Raw genomic sequence first — 20,981 nt, forward strand, 5'->3', positions numbered from 1 at the left:
GCGGGGAGAGGGCAACCTGGCAGTTCACGATTCAGTGCAAAAATCGACAGCATGTCAGCTCTTGGGGTGTGCTGTGGACACTGGGGGCAGCCCCTTACATGAGCTAGAAAGGAAAAGGGCAAGGGAACAGAGCAAATGCACCCAGTGCTGCCCACAGCCCCCTGCTGGGAGAGGCCAGAGCTGAGAGTAGCCGGAGCATCACCTGCAGCCAGCGCTCCCTGGGGTGTCTCACTTATGGGTGTAAAGAGATTTTATCCCCTCCCAGATCTCTCCCCCCATCCTGTGGCTTGTGCAGAGGCGGCTCCCACTGACTCCAATGGCTTTGCTGCTAAGTGGATCTGTTCCTCCTAGAAACATGTCCTATCGGCCAACCTGCACTGCCACCTCCCCCGCCCTCCTGCATTTGTCCATCAGCTGTAGTAGGGAGTAGGGACATTAATCACATCCCATTAACCTCCCCCAGCTGAGATCTGCGGGGCCCTGCAAAGTCCCCCCTGCCGACAGGAGAGGGATCCAGGAGTCCTGCAACAGCAAGCCACACTCTGCTGTGCGAGCAAGGAGTGTGGCAGGGAGCAGGGCAGGGGCCCATCGGCGGCAATCTCCCATCGCAGCCCGTGCTGACCCCAGTGCCAACCCACGCGAGGTTACTGTGCCTGGGCCACAGGCAGCTGTTTGAACCCTTGAATCCTGGGCAGTGCGAGGGCCAGGGATGCCAGTCCAATTCACAGCACCAGAATGCTTCTGGAAATAACCCAGGCACATGCCCCTGGAAATAAACATATAGACAAAGGCAACCAAATTCTATTTGCAGAGAACAGATTGTTCCATTAACCTTGTCTTTGTCAGATGGGATGGGAGGTGGGGGATATGTCTAACATGTCTGGATTGTCGGGGCTTCGGGGGGGTTGTGGCAGCATATTAAGGCCCAGCTTCTAATTTGAGGCCAGTATGACAGCAGCTGTGACATGTGCAATACGGAATGATAAATATAATCTGTCACCCAGGCAAAATCAATAGTTGTTTGTTTATTTATTTTTCTGTCTCACATGTGATTTGACAAGCAACATTTAGGAAAAAATATAGAAACATGCAACAGATTTGCTTCCCCCCACCTCTCTTCTGGTGTCTGGACTCTGTATAAAGAGATGCCCCACCCTAGAGGCAGCTGCACTCAGCATGAGAAGAGGGATCCTTATATAAATGCCTCCCCTCCCCCCCAGATGTGGCCACCTTTCCTTTGTTCAGGACCCTGCTAGCCATTTCTCTGAGGCTGGGCTGGGGCATTACAGAAATGTCCGTCTCCTGCATGAAGCACTAGCTGGCTGGTGCAGAATGTGCTGACTCCGGGGCGGATTCGGCCAGGACAATATGGTTGGTATTGATGTATTTATCGGAGCGCTTTCCTCTTCCCATGTCACTGCAATATGGTGACTCCAATAACCAGGTATGGCAGAGGGGCAGGCGTCTGAGAACAGGCACTGGGGGAGGGGGCACATACACACAGCAGGGCTCACCCCACCAGCAGGAGGCAGTGGGGACTGGGCACATCAAGAACACACGACACATAAATCTCACTTCATCCAGCAGGGGTAGCAGATACCCAGACCCAGGCTTCAGCAGAGAGTGATGAGGACACAATCCCAGGCCCCTCCCTGGGCCAGTAACACAAAGCCTCCAGCTCCCTCCCTGGGATCTTCCAGAGATAGACAGCAAGGCTCCTTCCCGCATCTGGGAATAGAACCCAGGAGTCCTGACCAATGTTGCCACTAATTTTTTCCACAAATGTATGGAATAATTTTTTTTGTTATGTGTACCAAGGCATGTGTGGATGTGCACCACCACTAGAAACACATGCTACTATCTATGGCACTTTGCTAATCAACCGGGCAGCATTTGAATCTCTCATGAGTGGCTTCCCAAGAACACAGCTTACAGGGAACACTAGTCCTGACCTCCAGCCCCCCACACTCCTCCCAGCCACCTCTCAGCTCCAGAACACCAGGATATGCAGGAGGTGGGGAAGGCCAATAGGAGTGAGGAGAAGGGGCTCCCAGATAGACAAATGGACCCAATTAGGGGACAGATGGGAACTGGGACTGTTGGTTTTATTATATTTATTACATCTCTGAATCTGGTTGTTGGGTACAAATATACACAGCAAGGAAATCTGTACAGCCGGGCTTACAGGCAGGGGGTATCCTGTAATCACACCCCACCCCCACCCCCACCCCCACCCCAAGCCTCTGCACTTCCCCTCTGTCATTGGCCACCAGCTCCTCATCCCTGCAGGGCAAGCAGGTCTTACCAGAGAGAGGGAAGTCCCCTCGCCCCACCATCCTGCTACCCCCTGATGCTGGAGCACACGAGGATGTGTTTGGGGGAACATCAGGAAAGGTCTTATTAATTCCATAAGATGCTCCCCAGACCCCCTCCCAGTTAACTCATGTCTCAATCCTCCATTCATAGAACACAGGAGTCCTTGCTCCCTCTCCTCCACTCCCACAGCTGTGGCTAGAACCTGGGAATCCTGGCTTCTAGTCCCCCCCTGCCCTAACCATTAGGCCCAACTCCCCTGCCAGAGCCAGAGAGAGAACCCAGGAGTCCTGACATGCAGCCAACTCCTCAACCAGTAAAGGATCCATCCAGTTGGCCCCACAGCAGCTTCTGCATCCCCCCCGGAAAGACAGTCTCTCCCCCTTGTCCTACGGTTTCTTGCTCTGTCTCTGTCATCCTGCAGTGGGGAGCAGGCAGATCTGGAGGGGCAGAGACCCCAGCTTGTGAGGAGTGGTGGAGGAAGAACCACAGCTGGTGAAGAAGAGCAGGCCCTAAAACACACCGAGCACAGGGTTCAGACAGGGGCGGCCCTAGACTAGCTGCCAGCAACTGGCGCCCTAGGCGAACCATGCACTCGGCGCCCCCACCTCCAAAGCCCTCAATGATATTGCGCCACCGTTTGGCGCCCCATTTAACTTGGTGCCCTAGGCAACCGCCTAGTTCGCCTATATGGACAGGCCGCCCCTGGGTTCAGACTAGCTCTAACCACTACAGTCCACTTCTGTCTCAGTGCCCAGCACAGAGCCCTTGAACCCAGTCCCCCTCCCCTTCCCAGCAGCTCTTACGTGTTTGCCTTTATAAATGGACATCGAAAACCCCATCCTCCACGTCCTGGACCTCCTCCTCGCGGATCTCTGCAGAGACACACCAGACTTGCAGCCAAAAGGAGCTAATGGAGCAGTGCCCACTCCCACCACACGGGGGAGCCACTGGGCTAGGCTTCATCATGGCCAGTACTCCCAATGCACTTTGACAAGCATGGACCCCTCCCCAGCAAAACAATTGCAGCCTCTTCATGAGTGGGGCAGGGGAGTCATTTGTACAGGGATCTGTCCCCTGACACTGAGATGCAGTCAGCCCTGCAGTGGGGTATGAGGAGCTATATATACCACTATCCCTCACCCAGCGCTGAGATGCAGCTGCCTCTGGGGTGGGGCGCAGGGGCTGTGCAGGCAGGAAGCCTGTGCGGAAGCAGGCTAGGATAAATCAATATGCTATTTGCTGGGGGCCCAGGGTGGAGCTGTCTCAAAATAGCTGCCAGGGCTCAGAGCGCTGTTCTGCACCATCCGCAGTGACACAAACAGGAAGCAGCACGGTGCAGTATCACAGGCCAGCACCGGCCGGCCTCGGTGAGGCCAGGAAATGGCATGCAGAGCGGGAGGTGTTATCCTGCTTGCAAGCTGGCTTCCGGCCGGGCCATGGAGAGTGGGGGAAGAGCCAGAGTCAGGTCTCTAGGGCTCTCTTCCCCAGCTCTGCTAGGGGAACGCTGGAGGGGCTGGAGGTGTTGTACCTGTATGGCGCAGGGAGCCACGGGATGGGCGGGGCAGCGAGAAGCTGAAGGAGCGAGCAGGGATGTGGGCAGGGCTGTCCAGACTGAAACTCTTGGCCCGCTTGCGGCACTCCATGGAGAGCTGCTCCCGGCACTGCCTATGGCAGCTCACGCCACAGCCTAAGGGGGCAACAAAAAGGGTCAGGGAGGCTTGGCCCTGCCCCACCCCCTCCCCCAGGCTTCCCTTGGTGCAGCCCCCCATAGCCCCACACCTCCCTAAACACCATAATGCAGCCCAGCTCCCTGACACACCTCTGGGACCCCAGCTCCCAATTCCCTTGTGCGCTCCCAGCTCTCCCAGCTGTACCTCCCACTGCCCAGCATCCCCATGCACCCCCAATTACCCACAGCCCCTATATACCCCCAATGCACCTCATCCCTGGAAGGCAGCCACCCACAGTCCCTCTCCCCCAGTGCCGCCCCCAGGCAGCCCCTCCCCTCTCTGCCCCCAAACTCACAGCGACACTTGAACCCCTGTTTGTAGATTCCCAGAATCTGGGGAGAAAGATGCAGGGGGGAGTGACAACAGTAGTCAAATCACCACAGTTGAAATGAACTACTTTTCCCGAGATTTCATTTCCTAAAACATTCCAAGATTTCAACGTTCTGCCTTGATTCCAAGTGTCTGGTTCTTGGGATTTCCCATGGAACGGACAATGCGAGCATCGACCAGTGCTGGCAGGGGATGAGCTGTCACTAGAACGCTTATCCCTGCTGAGATGCAGCCACCTCTGCAGTAGGGTGTGGGAGCTATTTATCCAGGGATCCCTCATTATGCAGTAAAATGCAGCTGGCACTGGGATGGGGTGTACCACTACCCCACCCAACACTAAGATGCAGCTGCCTCTGGGATGAGGCACAGGGACCCTCCTTTGGGGTTGAGATGCAGCTCCCTCTGGGGTGAGACACAGGCTGCTTAGAGAGAGAGTCCTTGCCCAATTACCCCAGCATGAACATGCCTTCCCCCCATAGACCACATCCTCTGAGAAGAGCAGACCCCTTTGTCCCAACTGAACTGGGCCCTCTCTGGGGGATGGCATCTTTATCCAGGGATAACTACGCAGGGACAGCAAAAGCTAGAGAGCTGCTGGATGTTGAGATGGGGTCTATGTCTCTTCAGTCGTCTCCCCTGCTCCTGCTGCAGGGGTCCAGCCCCCCTTTTGTCCTCTCCTTGACCATAGGACACCCCCAGAACGAGGTGCAACATTCTTAGGCAGAATGGTCCCTCCAGTCATTATGGGGGGGAAGGGAAAAGGGGGTACCCCAGAGGAAAAGCCCCCCTGCCTATGGGAGTGTGGCAGTGAGGGGGTCCTGTGTTCTCATGGGGCAGAATAGAGGGCAGCCCCCAACTGAGGGGCCAGCAGTTACTCACCAGGCTCTTGCAGTGGCGGCAGGTCACGGGGCGCAGGAAGGTGGTCTCCTGGAAGCTGTGGATGAAGCCCATCTTCCCATCCAGCTCCGCACTGGACTTCATGAAGTATGAAATCATCTCCTCCCGGCTGATACAGCCATCCCTAGGGGCACATAGCATCATGCAGGGAGTGGGGATTAGGGGCAGAGCTGGGAGGCATGGGAGTCAACACTCACAGGTTCCAAGAAAGCATTAAGGGGATGAGGCTTCTAGGAGGAAGCCAGGCCCCAGTACCTCACCCTCCCCTTCCTGTGCACTCACTGGTTCTCATCCAGGTCCCCAAATTTGCACAGATAGGGGAAGTTGTTGCGGATGATTTTGAACTCCTCCTGGGAGATGTGGCCATCTCCGTCCACGTCGAAATTCCGGAACACGGACTGCAGGGGTCAGCAGAGGGAGGGTCAGTTCTAGAGATCCACCACCCCTATGCAGCCCCCACGAACTGCAGGGGGCAGCAGAGAGCAGAGGGGAGGTCAGCCCTAGAAATGCACCACCCCTATGCAGCCCCCAGGCTCTTCATAGACTGCAGGGGGCAGCAGAGAGCAGAGGGAGAGTCACCCGTAGGGATAAAGCCCCCAGAGCTCACTTCCCCACATGGACTGCAGGGGGCAGCAGTGACTCCAGAGGTGTCAGCCCTAGGTCATGCCACCCTATGCAGATCCAGAATCCACCCCCCCCCCGCTGCTGCCCCACATGGAGTATAGGGGGCAGCAGAGACTGGGGCCAGGGTCAGTGCTATGTACCCTGCTCTAGCAGTCTCAGAGATTTTGCCCCACCCCACAGAAACTCAGAGCAAGGTGTTTGAAGCCCCAGCTCTCACCTCTACCATCTTCTCAATGTGTTTCTGCACCAGCGCCTGGTCCGGTTTGGGCTTCACAGCCAAGGCCCACTCATCTATGTCGGCCGGTCGGCTTGGCGGGGAACAGGAGGTGGGGCTGGATGGCTGAATGGACAGAGACATCCTCTGAATGATCCGCTGCCCAGTGCTGAGAGGTAACCCGCTCTGGGGTGGAGCACAGGGGCTGTTTATACGGGGATCCTTCCCCCAGTGCTGCAGCCCCAGGCTGGAGCTGGAGGGGGTGTTAGTGAACGTGCGGGATGCTGCAGCCCCCTCTCTCTAAGCAGGAAGCTCGGCCCCCAGGGAGTGGAGTGGAAGGCAGCTGTGAATGCGCCTGAGAACCAGCTGCTAGGGTGGGACCGGACAGAGACGACATAGTCTGCTGCTCCCCCCGGCTTCCACGGGAGGCCCCAGAGGGGTCATGGCCCTTGCAGGGCACTGGTCACGCAGTGTCGTGCACTCACACACACACTCACGGACGACTTGCCACGGGGCTCTCTCTGCAGCGACAGCTGGTAGATTTCCTCCTCTGTCTGGTACTGATCCAGTGACACCTGGGGCAGGGCAGACAAGGTTGACATTGGCTGCAGAGAGCAACTGGATGCTCTAGGGGTGCAGGAGATACAGGGCGTGGGGTTGCAATGGGGGTGCAGTGGGGTTAGGATGTAATGAAGGGTGCAGTGAGCAGCTAGGTGTTGGGGTGCAATGGAGGTGCTACAGGGGTGCAGTGAGTGACTGGGGATTGGGTGCAATGGGGGTGTTACAGGGTGCAGCATACAGCCAGAGGTTAGGGTGCTCTGGGGGTGCAAGTGAATGGCTGGGGTGGGCTGTTGGGGTGCAGTCAGGAGTCAGAGTTTGGGGTGCAATGTGGATACTATAAGAATGCAGTGGTGGCTGGGGTCAGGTTTTAAGAGGTGCAGTGAACAGCCGGGGGTTGGAATTCAAAGGGGGTAGGGCAAGCAGCTGGGGGTGGGTGCTCTGGGGGTGCAGTGAGAGCCTGGGGATGGATGCTAGATGGGGTGCAGCGAGTGGCCGGGGTGAGAGTGCAAAGAGGGTGCTCCGGGGGTGCAGTGAGAGGCCGGGTGCTCTGGAGGTGCAGCGAGAGGCTGGGGAGGGTGCTCCAGGGGTGCAGCGAGAGGCCGGGGCAGGTGCTCCGGGGGTGCAGCGAGGGGCTGGGGAGCGGGTGCTCCGGGGGTGCAGCGAGAGGCCGGGTGCTCCGGAGGTGCAGCGAGAGGCCGGGGAGGGTGCTCCGGGGGTGTAGCGAGAGGCTGGGGCAGGTGCTCCGGGGATGCAGCGAGGGGCTGGGGGACGGGTGCTTCGGGGGTGCAGCGTAGGGCCGGGGGCAGGTGCTCCGGAGGTGCAGTGAGGGGCCAGGGGGTGGGTGCTCTGGGGGTGCAGGGATGGAGTCTCACCGTGAGCAGGTTGATGAGGTCCGGATTGGCCTCGAAGGGTGGTTTGATGCTCTGCACCAGCACCAGCTCGTTGAGGATCCCAAAGAGCTGCTGCATCTTGGTGCCATTGACACGGGTGTGGGCCCGGTCCAGCCAATCAGGCAGTGCCACGTGCACAGCCACCAGGTCCTTGAGGTGCACTCCCAGGATGGGGAAGCGGAAGCCGACGCACTCGGCCAGGCGGCGCCGGTACCGGCTGTAGTTTCCCAGTGAGGTCACCAGCTCCGTCATGGACTCCCACAGCTGGGAGGGATGGGGGTATGGGGCCGGGTCCAGAGTGAGCCCCCAACACTGCCCCAATCCCCAGCCCAGAGTTCCCCTGCCCCCCAACACTGCCCCAGCCCAGAACTCCCCGGCCCCCAACACTACCCCAGATTCCCCACCCTCCAGCCTAGAGTTCCCCTGGCCCCCAACACTGCCCTAGTTCCCAACCCTTCAATACTAGCCCCAGCTCCCCTGCCACCCAGCACTGCCCCAGATGGCCAGACTCTAACCCCACCCCAGACTCCAATCCCCTGGGAAAGCATGGGGTGTGGGTGTGGAGAGAGCACGCTACGTCATCCCACCCTCCAGCATTGCCACAGCCCCTGGAGTATCCTGCCAGCCCCCCCATACCTTGGTGGTCTCTGAGCTGACATGGCTGTGGGTCTCCTTGAGGCGGGAGATGGAGCTGTGACTCAGCCCACCCACCACGGCCATCAGCGTGTTGAAATTCTGCAGCTGCAGGAGTCTCTGTAGGGCCGGTGGGTGGAGCAGGGTGCAGCCAGGGAGCAGTGGGGAGAGAGAGGTCGGGTTAGTTCCAAGGATGGGAGAATGGGGCACGGGGGGAGTTCACACCTGGAGCCCTGGCTCCAGAGCCCAGCCAGGTGAGGAGTCTGGGGCTTCTCAGAGCGTAATGGGGCTGCGGGGTGGGGCCGAGGCCCCCCCTCACCTGCGCCACTAGGATGAAGCGGGTGATGACCTGTGCCCGCTGCTGGGCAGTCGGCTTGCTCAGCACCATGAGCTGCACCCACTGCGAGACGCTGTTGAACAGGGTGATGAACCTCTCCAGGATGGGGTTGTTCACAGTGCAGCCATGCATGACGAAGCTGTGATAGTCCTGGAACTGGGACAGAAACAGGCTCAGTGCTATCCAGGGAGGAGCATGGAAGTGGGGTGGGGGTCAGTGCCTGTCTAGAGGGAGGGCAGGGTGGTCAGGGCCTGCACCATCGGGACAAACAAGGGGGGTCAGTGTCTGTACCACGAGGAACACAGGGAGGGTCAGGGGGAGGAAAGGTCATTCCCAAAGCACCCCTCAACCTCCAGGCTGCCTGCCCAGCCCCCCCCAGTAGCTCCTCCCAGCGCCACAAGGTCTGCCCCGCACCAGGATCTTGCAGAAGGAGCGGTACTCCAGGTAGGTGAGATGCTCCGCCAGCTCAGAGAACTCCAGGTGGTCAAAGAGCAGTGACATCTTGCGTTTCTTCTGGGCCACTGGGTTGCGCTGGGTCACTTGGCGCTTCCACTTGTAGGTGGGGCTGGGGGGGCACAGCCAGGGGAGATGTGTCAGAGCCCAAGCCAGTCTTAGCACCCAAACCATGGGCATACTCTCCCTGCACGCGCCTGCACAGCCCAGAGTCAGAGACCCCTGCACACTCCCACGCCCCACACCCAATGCACATGCATGTGGCCAATGCCCTGTTCTCTCCCATACACCATCACAACATGCAGACACATATGGCCCATGTCCTGCACACTTACACACACTCTGTGCTTTCCCAGATGCCCACGCCCCATGCACATGCATACAGCCCACACTCACACCCTGTGCACATGTTCACACCCATACACACATATGGCCCACACCCATGCCCCATGCTCTCCCACACATCATGTGCTGACAAACACATGCCTTGTGTACTCCCCCACATACAAATCACATGCACACACATAGGGTACGTCTAGACTACATGGCTTCATCGATGGAGCCATGTAAATTAGTTTACCTCAGCATAGTCAAAGAAGTGGGGATTTAAATAATAAAATAAAAATGGCTGCCACGCTCTGCCGACAATCAGCTGATCTGGAACAGCGTGGCAGTCTAGACGCGGCGTGGTCAACAAGGGAAGCGTTTCACGAGGCATACTGGAGCGGTCGACAAAGGCTTCCCTTGTCGATCGTGCCGCGTCTAGACTTCCGCGCTGTGCCGGATCAGCTGATCGTCGGCAGAGCATGGCGGCCATTTTATTTTAATGAAGCAGGGATTATTTAAATCCCCGCTTCTTTGACTATGCCGAGTAAACTAATTTACATGGCTCCGTCGACAGAGCCATGTAGTCTAGACACACCCATATGGTCCAGGTGCTCTGATGTGCATGTCCTGTTCATGCCCACACTCACATGCAGCATGCATATGCAACGGACATATTCACAAATGTGCAATGAAACATACCTGTGCACACGCTTGTGCCCCAGCACACACCCACTCCTCAGCCCATGCAGGCCACTTGCTCACACCCATGCTGCTGTTGTGGTGACAGCTGCTCTGGGAGAGCCCCGCATTCATCTCACTGCCCATCGCATTAATTGAACTGCCAATCACCTCCACCCGATCTCCCACCTCCTCAGATCCTCCCAATTCCCTCACCCCCCCCATGCGCTCAACCCCTTCACATACACATTCTCAATGTCGATGAGGCTGCTATGGCGCCGGTTTCCCTCACGTCCCAGAACCTCCTTTAGCTCCTTGATCTGCTCTGCAAGCTCTGGATTCAAATCGAACTCTGCCGGGAATGCTGAGATCCAGTACCTGGGGGAAGGAGGGGAACAAGGGGCAACAAGAGCCAGCACCTGGAAAATAGCTGCCTCTGGGGTGGGGTGCAGGGAATGTTTGTACAAGGATCCCTCAGCCAGCACTGAGATGCAGCCACCTCTGGGGTGGGACACAGGGACTGTTTGTACAGGGATCCCTTGCCCAGTGGAAAGATGCCCTGTGTTGAGCCCCCTGCTGTTCCTTGCAGCGTTGTGCTCTTCAATGCTGCATTGAAGCCAACTCAGTGCTCCTGAAAGGCAGGGCCCCTCCAGACTCACCTCACCAGGTGGCAGGTTTTCACCTGCAGGGAGCTGCTTTCTGAGCTACGAGACTCTTGGTAGGTGCAAGGGCAGAGTTAAGGTGAATTCCACATTGCAGGCAACAAAGATGTGGGGAGAGGGGAAGTAATGGAGCAGGAGCTGGGCCATAGATTTAGGGCCTTTGGACCAGGATGGGAGGAGCCAGTATTATAGAATCACAGCAATGTGCCGCTGCAAGGGACTGCAAGAGGTCACCAAGTCCAGCCCCCTTGTGCTGAGGCAGGGCCAAGTAAACCCAGAGCATCCTTGATATGTGTGTGCCCAGCCTGTTCTTACAACTTCCAGTGATGGGGAGTCTGCAGCCTCCCCAGCGGCCTGTTCCAGAACTTAACAAGCCTGAGAAAGTTTTTCCTAAAATCTAACCTACATCTCCCTTGCAGCAGATTAAACTACATCTGGGCCTACCTCCAGCGGACATGGAGAACAACTGACCACTATCCTCTTCAGAACAGCCCTGAACGTATTGGACCACTGTTAGCAAGTGCCTCCCCACGCCTTTTCTCAAGACTACCCTCACCCAGCTTTCTAGCCTTTCCTCCCAGGGCAGGTTACAGATTGTTTATCATTTGTATTGCTCTCTGGATGCTCACCAATTTCTCCCCAGCTCTCCTAAAGCCAGGCACCCAGACTGGGGCACTGCATGCTGGCTGAAGCATCCCCAGGGCTGAGCAACAAGGAACAGCTTTCTCCTGGGTCTTACATACACCTCTCCCACCAACACACTCCAGATGAGAACAGCTCTGTCCACAACAGCATCATACTGTTGGCTCCCTTGGCAAGTCAACCCCAGATCCTTTCAAGACAATTATCCCCAAGCCAGGTCTTCCCCATTTTGTTGCAGTGCGTCTGATTTCTCCTTCCTCAGGGCAGGTCTATATGCTTGTCTTTATTGAATTTCATCTTGTTGAAATCAGACCAAATCTCCAACTTCTCAAGGGCATGCTGGACTCTAACCCTGTCCTGCAGAGTGCTCACCAGCCCTACAGCTTAATGGCATCTGATGGGGTGAGAAGCCTGTTCTGCAGCGCATCATCCAAGTCACAAATGACAATATTGACTAGCGCCAGACCCAGGACTAACCCTCTGGGACCCCTCTCAATACATCCACCCAGCTTGGCAGCGAACCCTTGAGAGACTGTCCTCAAAGAGTAGCTTTCAACCAGGTCTGCACCCACCTTAAAGCAATTTCATCTAGACGACATTTCCCTAGTTTGCTTCTTAGAATGCCGTGGGGACAGGGTCAAAAGTATTACTAAAAATCAAGAGCTATCATGTCTACTGCTTCCCCCCAGCCTCTAGGTCAACAAAGGATCTCAAGCTGGTTTGGCCTGATTTGTTCTTGGCAAACCCATGCAGGGTGTTCCTTAGACCCCTATTATCCTCCAGGGATTCACAAACTGCTTGGTAATTTGTTCCGGTATCTTTCCAAGTATGGAAGTTAGATTGCCTGATCTATAATCTCCAAAGTCCTCTTTGTTCCCTTTTTTAGAAAACGGTGCTATGCCTGTCCTTCTCCAATCCCCTAGGACCACACCCATCCCCCATTTCTCAGAGACAATCGCTAACAGCTCCTAGATTGCTTCAACTCGCCCCTTAAGTATCTGAGGATCAATTTTTCATCAGACCCTGCCAACTTGAATCTCTCAAACTCCTTTAAATACTCTTTAGCCTACACTTTCCCTATTTGAGTCTATGTTCCTTCCCCCTTGACATTAATATTCATTATCCTGAACACCTGGTCACCATTTTAGTGAAGACTGAAGCGAATAAGCATGAACACACACACACACACACACACATCAGCTTTCCTGAGGCCTTCAGTTAGCTGCCTTCGTCCAGAAGTAGCGGACCTGCACTTTCCTTCAGCTTCCTCTTGCTCCTGATGTATTTACAGAGCCTCCCCCTATTGCCTTTCTGTCCCTTGCTAGGTGTGACTCATTTTGTACCTTAGCCTGTCTGATTTTGCTCCTACCTGCTGGTGCAATTCTTTTGTGCTCCTCGTTGGCAGTTCGTCCACGTTTCCACTTTTGGAAGGATTCTTCTTGACTCTAAGATTGCTGAGGAGCTCCAGAGGGAGCCACCTCAGCCTTTTCCTGCCTTTCCTTGGCATCAGGCTAGTTTGCTGTTGTACCTTTAACACTGCCTCTGAGAAACTCCCACCTCATTTCCCCTTCAAGTTTCTTCTCATGGGACCTTTGCTTCCAGTTCTCTGATCTTTTTATGTCCATTTTTTTAAGCTCACTGTCCTACTTCTGCCACCCCAACTCCTGCCTTTCCTTCGGAGTCCTGGACTCATCATTCCAGGGTCACTTTCACCCAGACTGCCTTCTGCCTTCACATACACAACCAATTCCAACTTGATGGGGCCCCCTAGTCCTTCCGGGATCTTCTGGTGAGCCCCAGCCCTGGAGACTGCCAGACAGCAGAATGAGCCTCATCAGCCAGGGCAAAAGGGAAGGGGTGCCCAAGAAGGAAAGGGAGGCATCAGGGTGCCCAAGGCAGGTGGGGGCAGGGTGAATGAGAGCAGGTGGTGCAGGAAGGGGAATAGAGGGTTCACAAGGATATATCTGCAGCAGTTTGGCAGCCAGCTGGGAGGAGGGGATGTACCAGGGATGCATCATCAGGAACATTCGCACCAGCTGGGGGTCCCGCACCTTCCCCTCATCATCTGCAAAAGAGAGCAGGCTCTGCTCAGAGATCCCCACAAGCCCCACCTGCTCAGAGACCCCCCTCCCCACACTCCTGCACCACACTCAGAGACACCTCACCCACAACCCCCACACTCCTGCACCACATTCAGAAATACCCCACCCACGACCCCCACTGGCTCAGGGATGCTGCCTTCCCTCACTCAGGGAAACACCCCACAACCACAACCCCACTCAGGGATGCCTCCCACAACCCCCACCCTGCTCAGAGACCTCCCCCTTTTAAACTCCCTGCTCAGTGAGCCTCTGCAGCCCCCTACCCTGCTCAGAAAGTCCTACTGATTCCCCAGCCCAGAGTCCTCTGGTGAGCCTCTGTCCCACTGGGTGCCTCTTGCTGACCCCCCATAACTCACTGAGGCTACATCTGCATCTCAGAGCCTGGGCTGCAGACATTGCTGTGTGAACACTGCAGCTCAGGTGCTGAAGCCTGGGGTGGGGACAGAGGGTCTCCAGACCAGGTCACAATGTCCACACGGCTATTCTTAGCCCCAGGGCATGAGCCCCATGACCCCATGTCTTTGCCCAGCTCTGAGACTTGCTGCATGGCTGCCACTCACCATGTGGACATAGCCACAGGGACCCCCACTGCTACGTGACCCTTACTAACTCTGCTCCCTGCAGCACAGGGGCGCTGGGGTCAGTGTTGATTGCAAGGGGAGAGCCCCCTGCTGAGGCCTCCACCCCACTCCCTGCAGCACAGAACCCTCTGGGGTCAGGACAATAGATTGATGAAAACCCCAAAGCCACAGCCTGACCCCGGTCCTCTATATACCATGGGCAGCCCCAGTCCATATGCCACCTCACCAGGTTCCCTCCCCATCTCACCCCTTACCAGTCATCCACACCAACAAGCACTTCTCCCCTATGCTCCAAAATAACACCACTGCATTACCAAAGGCCTCGATGCAGCCCTGCAGCAGCTCCTCAACCGTACAGCCCTTGTCCAGGTCCAGCGTCTCGCTCATCTCGGTGCCCCGTGCCAGCCAGCTCCCCTTCTACCAGCCGGGTTCAGCCACAGACAGGTGTTGCCTGGCTCAGGGGTGACGTGTCAGCAGTCCCCGAAGATGAAGGATCCTTGGAGAGAACCTGCCAATGAAAGAGGAGATGGGGCCAGTTATAACTTGGTGCCAAGATGCAGCTGTTTCTACAGGGGTCACTCGCATGGGGCTGAGGTACATTGGGTCAGGGCTGCCCCAGAGGGGAGAACAACCCCCTCTGTGCCCCCAACCCGCTCCTTGCAAGTTACCAAGTATGCCTTCCAGGAGGTCTCCCAGCCAGCCAGGTACACCTGCTGAGCTGATGCTAGCCCAGCCGTGAAGCTGGGCCAGCTACAGAGATCAGCAAAGGGAGGCCCCCAGGGTTGAGGGTAACTCTTTCCCCTTGGCCCTGAGGCTGTGAACACTGCAGGAGGGAGGGTAAGTTTGTTGCAAAACAAAATAGCTAGAGAATTTTGGGTAAAGTTGCAAAATGTTTCCTCCATCCTGGCTTCCTGCCTGGGCCCAGACCGGCCCTGCTTTGCCCCAGGGAGTGCAGAAGTATGGGACATGAGAGCTTTCCCCTCCCGGGAGCACTGGCTCCGATCTGGCTCCAGGCTGGGGAGAAGGGTTGGCCATAGATGTGGGGGAGTTCCCCCTCTAACTTACAGCCCCTAAAACATGTGCAACCTCACAACATCCTAGCAGGGAAACGTACATTAGAGAAATAAGACCATGGTCACAGAGTGGGGAAATAGCACCCAGGAGTCCTGGCTCCCCACCCCTGCCCCTGCACTACCCCACTAGACCCTGCTCTCCATCCAGAGCCAGAACCCAGGCATCCTGGAACCCAGCCCCAAGTACTTCTGACCTTGCACAAAGCCCAGAGGAGCAGTCCCTGCAGCTGGGACTGCTGAGCTATTCTGAGCCCTGTGGGTGTTAAAGGACTGGGATGGAATTTATAAGTGGCCTTTTGCATAATAACATTGCTTGGAGGGTGAGGAGAGGCGGGGGCTGTCTGCTTTTTGGTGGAGGGACTGGGAAAAGGGGTGATCCCAGGCACAAAGCAAGTACCCGGGTTCTTTCCCCCAGTAAAGGTATCTGAGGGTTAAACGTGACAACAAGGATTGGATCAGCCCCAGAGCCAAGGAATGTTTAGAGAGAAATGAAGGACCCAGGAATCTGACCACAGTGACTCAGGCTGAGAGATTAATTTAGACAAGGGCTCACATCCCCGGAATTCCAGCTGCTCTGTGTATGGAGCTGTAATCTAGGGAACGGCTCCTGATGGATGGGGAGGCGGGAAGGGCTCCCTCAGGGGGCTTGTGTGCAAAGTGCTGGGCTGGCATGTGTATCTGAGATCCAGTGGGAATGGGTTGGTATCTGTGTTGTAAATCCCCCCACAAAAAGCACCTGCACCCACCCAGAAATGGCTGCATCTCAGCACCAGGCAAGAGATCCCTGTATAAATGCCCGCCCCCCACATTCCACCCCAGATCTGGCTGCATCTCAGCGCCAGGCAAGGGATCCCTTTGTGTAATTGCTCTGTAGTAAGACAAGATTATTATTAATCTTTTAAGACAAGCTTTTGTGTATGCAACTTACCAGGCTTTAAATTGCGGGTTGGGGTTTCGTGCAGCGTTATTTTTAGGTGACTTTTTGTTCATGGTTAGTTAGAAGAGGAATAGAAACAACAAGCTGATGGGGGGAGGACTGAACAAAAGGTATTTGGGGGGACATTCCCTCTTTTCCATCTGGCTGTTTGTTTGCACAGCACCTCCTACTAACTGCATGTCTTTCACACACGCATCAGTCATGTTGCAAAATATCAGTCAAAATACAGTGTTGCCAAATGTCAGTTGCCTCACAGTCACCTCTGGGAACAACACATCACACGCACTGCATCCACTGTATGCAGCATAAACACAGAGTCACACTGAGCTTGCATACACTGTCATACGGTGTGTGGCATAACCCTTTACAACACACTCAGATCTGCTGCATGCACACAGCTGGCCCATTGTGTATGTTCATACGCAGGCACACACACACCATGCTGCATGCACAGTACGGCACTGCATACATTTGGCCCATAGTGCACTGTGTGTGCACACAGCCATGCTGGGCACACTGTGCTGTACTGCACACACCTAGCCTATAGTGCACTATGTGATGCGCACATACGACCATGCGCACACATGATCACGCTACATGCATTGTGCTCCACTGCACACACCTGGCCTATAGTGCACTGTGCGCACACACAGCCATGCTGCATGCTCTGTACTGCACTGCACTGCACTCACCTGTGCACTCACTCATAATGCACTGTGCACACTGAACCTCAAATGAAACCCCATTATTGCACAGCCTGCTGTCACTTCACACAGCCCTGGGCTGCATGTCCTAGCTATATGGGGGGCAAGGACATTTTCTATCCTTGTGCCATATCACAGCCAGGTTTCTGAGCTTTCATACAACACGCCAGTAGTCACCCCGCCCCAGTGTTGTGGGACCACTAAGATACTAATCTGAGGCATCTACTTCCCTATTCACTGCCATGGTGCTTGCCCCATCACTGCCTTTAGAGCCTCCATCAGTACCCCCCAGTGCACCTGCCACCCTTCTACCTTATTGCCTCCCATACCCTGCAGTTAAGTGGGCATTATAGCCCAGGACAATACCAGCTCAGCAGTCCCCCATATATCCTCAAAGTGCAGGTGACAGCAGAGAGTCTCCACCCCCACTACACACACTTACAGAGAGACCCCACATGCCTCCCTTTTGCATATGTGGTGGGGGGAGACAGAGAAGTGCCATCAGCCAGACCACCAGGATTGGTGTGACAGGACAGATGGCTGATGTGACAGTTGTATGGGGGGGGAGGGTGGCATGAAAGGGGCAGGAGTATCAGTGTGATGGGGCAATAGGATGATGTGAAGGGGGTCAGTGTGATGGGGTGGAGGGCAGAGAGATGGGGCAGTGGATCAGGGAATAGGGTGAAGAGGAGTCGGCATGATGGAATGGGGGGAAGAGGAATGGGGCAGGGCGTAGTGTGATGGGGAGTCGGTGTAATGGCGCAGCAGGAGAGGGATGGGGCAAAGGGGGGGTCGCTGTGATGCAGACAGCGGGGATGGGACGAGGGGGGTCAGTGTGATGAGGAGAGGGGGAATGGGGCAAAGTGGGGGGCAATGAGGACAGCAGGGATGGGGCAAAGGAGGTGTCGCTGTGATTAGGACAGCGAGGGATGGGGCAAAGGGGGGGTCGCTGTGATGAGGATAGCAGGGAATGGGGTGAAGGGGGTGGGTGTGATGAGGACAGCGGGGGTGGGGCGAAGGGGGGTGATGAGGACAGCTGGGTGGGGCAAAGGAAGGTGGGTGTGATGAGGACAGCGGGGGAGGTGAAGGGGGGTGATGAGGACAGCGGGGGGGTGGGGCGAAGGGGGGTGATGAGGACAGCGGGGGGTGGGGTGAAGGGGGGTGGGTGTGATGAGGGCAGCGGAGGATGGGGTGAAGGGGGGGTGATGAGGACAGCAGGGCGTGGGGCGAAGGAGGGTGGGTGTGATGAGGACAGTGGGGGGGTGGGGCGAAGGGGTGTGATGAGGGCAGCAGAGGATGGGGTGAAGGGGGGTGATGAGGACAGCGGGGCGTGGGGCGAAGGGGGGTGGGTGTGATGAGGACAGCGGGGGAGGTGAAGGGGGGTGATGAGGACAGCAAGGAATGGGGCGAAGGAGGGGTGATGAAGACAGCGGGGGGAGTGGTGTGAAGGGGGGGTCGCTGTGGTGAGGACAGCGAGGGATGGGGCAAAGGGGGGGTGATGAAGACAGCGGGGGGAGTGGTGCGAAGGGGGGGTCGCTGTGGTGAGGACAGCGAGGGATGGGGCAAAGGGGGGGTGATGAGGACAGCGGGGCGTGGGGCGAAGGGGGGTGGGTGTGATGAGGGCAGCGGGGGTGGCCATCGGTGTGACCGAGAGGCCGCCCGGCTAGAGACGCAGAGAGCTGAGCCCCGGGAAACTCGCCTCACAGGTGGGAGTGACTCACTCCCGGGGCCGATCGAGGCCGGCGCCCCCTAGAGGGGCAGGCCCTGTCCAGCTGCCCGCCCCCGAGCCGCAGCCCCCCGCCCCGCGCCCCCTAGAGGGGCAGGCCCGGGTCCCCCCGAGCGGCTCACCCGGCTCCGCGCTGCTCCTGCGCTGGGCGAGATTCAAACGCGGCCGGGCTGCACAATGCGGCTGGCGTCTCCCTATCGGCCCCCCCGACTTCCTCCCGCTGCCGGCTCGGCAGGCTCGTGCGGGTCCAAACGCCGCCTGCTCCGCCCGCCGCATGCAGCCCGGCCGGGCCACCTGCCCCGCCGCTGGGGGGCGCCGGGGGCGGGGGGCGCAGCCCGGGGGGGCGCACACCCCATCGCTCTCGCTCGCTCACTCCGGCCGTCGCACCCCTCCCCGCCAGAGACCGCAGGTGCCACTGCAGAATTCTTAACCCCTCCTGTGCCGGGTGCGCTGCTCACCCAGCGCTTGGGGGGCTCACAGCAACGCGGGGAGCAGCCCCCGCCAATTCGTGTGCACCACGTACTCTGGGAGGGGGCATCTCTGGGGCCTGCTCCTCATGTACATCAACTGCTCTGGGGGACGATGGGGGTAATAGTGCAAAGGAGGGTGGAGAGGCTGGAGGTCTCCGACCGCCACCCTTAGGGCACATACGGCGGGTCTAGACCCCTACGTTGCTCAGCCATAGCCAGGGCAGTCCTGGAAGGAGGCAGGGCCCAGAGTCCAGCCCCTATGACAGCCACTCGGGGTGGGGGTGGGAGGCAAGGCTGCAGCCTGCAACCAGTTCCAACAACATCCCATTGCCATGGGAGGGGGTAGGGGAGACCCTGGCACTGGATGTGGATGCTGAGCAGGTGGGAGATTGATGGAGAGAGCTGGTCTCAGCCACCCACCTACCCCCAGCCCAAGGAGTCTCAGTGTCATCCCGTTCCCACCAGGCCCAACTGGCCACAGCGCCCCCCCCCCCTTTAGGCCCAGATGGTCTCAGCCCCTGACACCTTTTTGGCACTCACCTGCCCAGCAGTGATCATGGAGAACAGTCCCCAGCCCTTTGCTGGGGCCCCATTCCGGGCAGGGTGGGGCCAACAGGGTGGGGGGGAAGTGGTCTGTGGTTGAACAGAAATGCCATGCGCGTTCCTGCAGCTGGCAAACAGCCCTAAGTGCTCTAGGGCAGAGATGGGTGGGGAATGTGCTCTCTTCCCTCGTGCCCTGCCCCCCCCCCAACCCTTTCCTATCTCCCTCTGCATTGGGGGCATGTCTCCCCAAGAGTCAAAACTTCCTTGCTCACTAATCTAGAAGACCAGATGCTTCTGCACTACCTGGTGACACCAGCTCCAGCAGTGCATGGGGGGAGGGGCACCCCATGCCCAACACATGGAAGGGGTGGGGGCAGCACCACAGTGCTTCCTAAGGCATTGTAGCTCCATGTGCACAGTGGGGGCATCTGTCAGGCCCCAGGCTTTGCTCTAGTGCAGGAGAGCAGACTGGGGGTGCCATTGACTTGTTTAGATTGGGGGAGGAGCAGATGGACTATGTACAATGGGTTCTATGCCCACCTCTGGCAGGGGAATGGGGTCTAGTGGTTAGAGTGGAATGTAGTGCACGGGCTGGGAGCCAGGACTCCTGGGTTCTATTCTCAGATGGTTGTGAGACCTTGGGCAAGCCAATGGCTGAGTTTTCTCTCCACAAATGGGGCCAAGCCCCTTTGGGTCCTAGTTTTGTAGAGAGGGTGTGTGGGGTCCTGCTACAGTTATTCCTTTGCTCTCTGGCACCCCCTGATGTACATATCAGGAATTGCTGGAGTATGCAGCTTAAACCTGCACATGTGCAAGAGCTGGCAGAGCATATATATAATGTGTGATTTTCTGCGTGGCAGTGCCACTGCAGTGTGTGAGAGCTTCTGTGTGTGTTTGTTCATACCCAAGACCCAGCTAAGTGAGTTGTCAGAGCATGAGTGCAAGAGCATGTGTGTGTTTCTGTATGTACTGGCTCAGTGTGTGTGCTTGCACATGCTGGCTCTGTGGGGGGGGTGCATGCCCACCTTGGGTGGGTGTGTACATGCACACTGTGTGTGTGTGTGTGTGCACACGCGTGCATGGACTTGCTGGGGTGTGCATGCACATACTGGCTAAGTGGGTGGGTGCATGTGTATGCGCACATGTATGCATGCACACGGGTGGGTGGATGTGTGCACACACTGGCTGTGTGTGTGCTTGTGTGCATGCATGCACACAGAGTGGGAGGGCTTCTGGCTTGTGTCTCTGTGGGCTCACTGCCCTGCTGTGATGCCAATTAATCACTGCGGCTCCCAGCAGCCTTGGATCCAATTATGGTTAAGTGCAGCGCCGCTGCCTGAAGGGGGGTGTCAGTGCCTGCCAGCTCCCTCACCCCTGAGCCGGGAGGAGAGCAGTGTTGGGGGGATGCTCCTAGAGTTGTGATAAAAAAAGAACAATCCTTTACATTTACAGGTTATAAAAATGCCATAAACCAAGGAACCTAGGCCTCCTGGCACCCAATCCCTCCCCACCCTCTAAGAGCTGGAGATAGAACCCAGGCATCCTGGCATC

General features: G+C 57.1%; 1 protein-coding gene across 4 annotated transcripts; it reads right to left on the reverse strand.

Moving 5' to 3' along the window:
* Positions 1 to 999: 999 nt before the first annotated feature.
* Positions 1,000 to 19,567, reverse strand: RASGRP2 (RAS guanyl releasing protein 2). Of its 4 annotated transcripts, none has more exons than XM_075939223.1 (17): positions 19,428 to 19,567; positions 14,292 to 14,485; positions 13,257 to 13,359; positions 10,650 to 10,712; positions 10,237 to 10,368; positions 8,947 to 9,097; positions 8,515 to 8,688; positions 8,199 to 8,315; positions 7,545 to 7,826; positions 6,597 to 6,686; positions 6,115 to 6,237; positions 5,556 to 5,671; positions 5,256 to 5,397; positions 4,342 to 4,378; positions 3,845 to 4,003; positions 3,120 to 3,188; positions 1,000 to 2,825 (listed from the first exon to the last, which is right to left on the reverse strand). In XM_075939223.1, the coding sequence occupies exons 2-16, from the start codon at positions 14,362 to 14,364 to the stop codon at positions 3,130 to 3,132; spliced, it is 1,821 nt and encodes a 606-aa protein (XP_075795338.1). In that variant the 5' UTR covers positions 14,365 to 14,485; positions 19,428 to 19,567; the 3' UTR covers positions 1,000 to 2,825; positions 3,120 to 3,129. The 4 variants fall into 4 exon arrangements, with proteins under 4 accessions (XP_075795338.1, XP_075795340.1, XP_075795337.1 ...); XM_075939225.1 differs by lacking the exon at positions 19,428 to 19,567 and adding an exon at positions 18,540 to 18,717 and having other exon boundaries at positions 6,609 to 6,686; XM_075939222.1 differs by lacking the exon at positions 19,428 to 19,567 and adding an exon at positions 18,540 to 18,709.
* Between the last annotated feature and the right edge of the window lie 1,414 nt (positions 19,568 to 20,981).

Source organism: Pelodiscus sinensis, chromosome 11 (assembly GCF_049634645.1).
Source record: "Pelodiscus sinensis isolate JC-2024 chromosome 11, ASM4963464v1, whole genome shotgun sequence".
NCBI classification, from domain to species: Eukaryota; Metazoa; Chordata; order Testudines; family Trionychidae; genus Pelodiscus; species Pelodiscus sinensis.

What these genes read in the sequence shown, in the direction of transcription:
- RASGRP2 (XM_075939223.1), bottom strand. Translation starts at nt 14,364, where the DNA reads ATGAGCGAGACGCTGGACCTGGACAAGGGCTGTACGGTTGAGGAGCTG. An exon ending in AGTCGTCCGTGAGTGTGTGT is followed by an intron (nt 6,238 to 6,596) that starts GTGAGTGCACGA and finishes CTGTCCATTCAG; the next exon opens with CCATCCAGCCCCACCTCCTG. An exon ending in TGGCTCCCTGCGCCATACAG is followed by an intron (nt 3,189 to 3,844) that starts GTACAACACCTC and finishes GTGTCTCTGCAG; the next exon opens with AGATCCGCGAGGAGGAGGTC.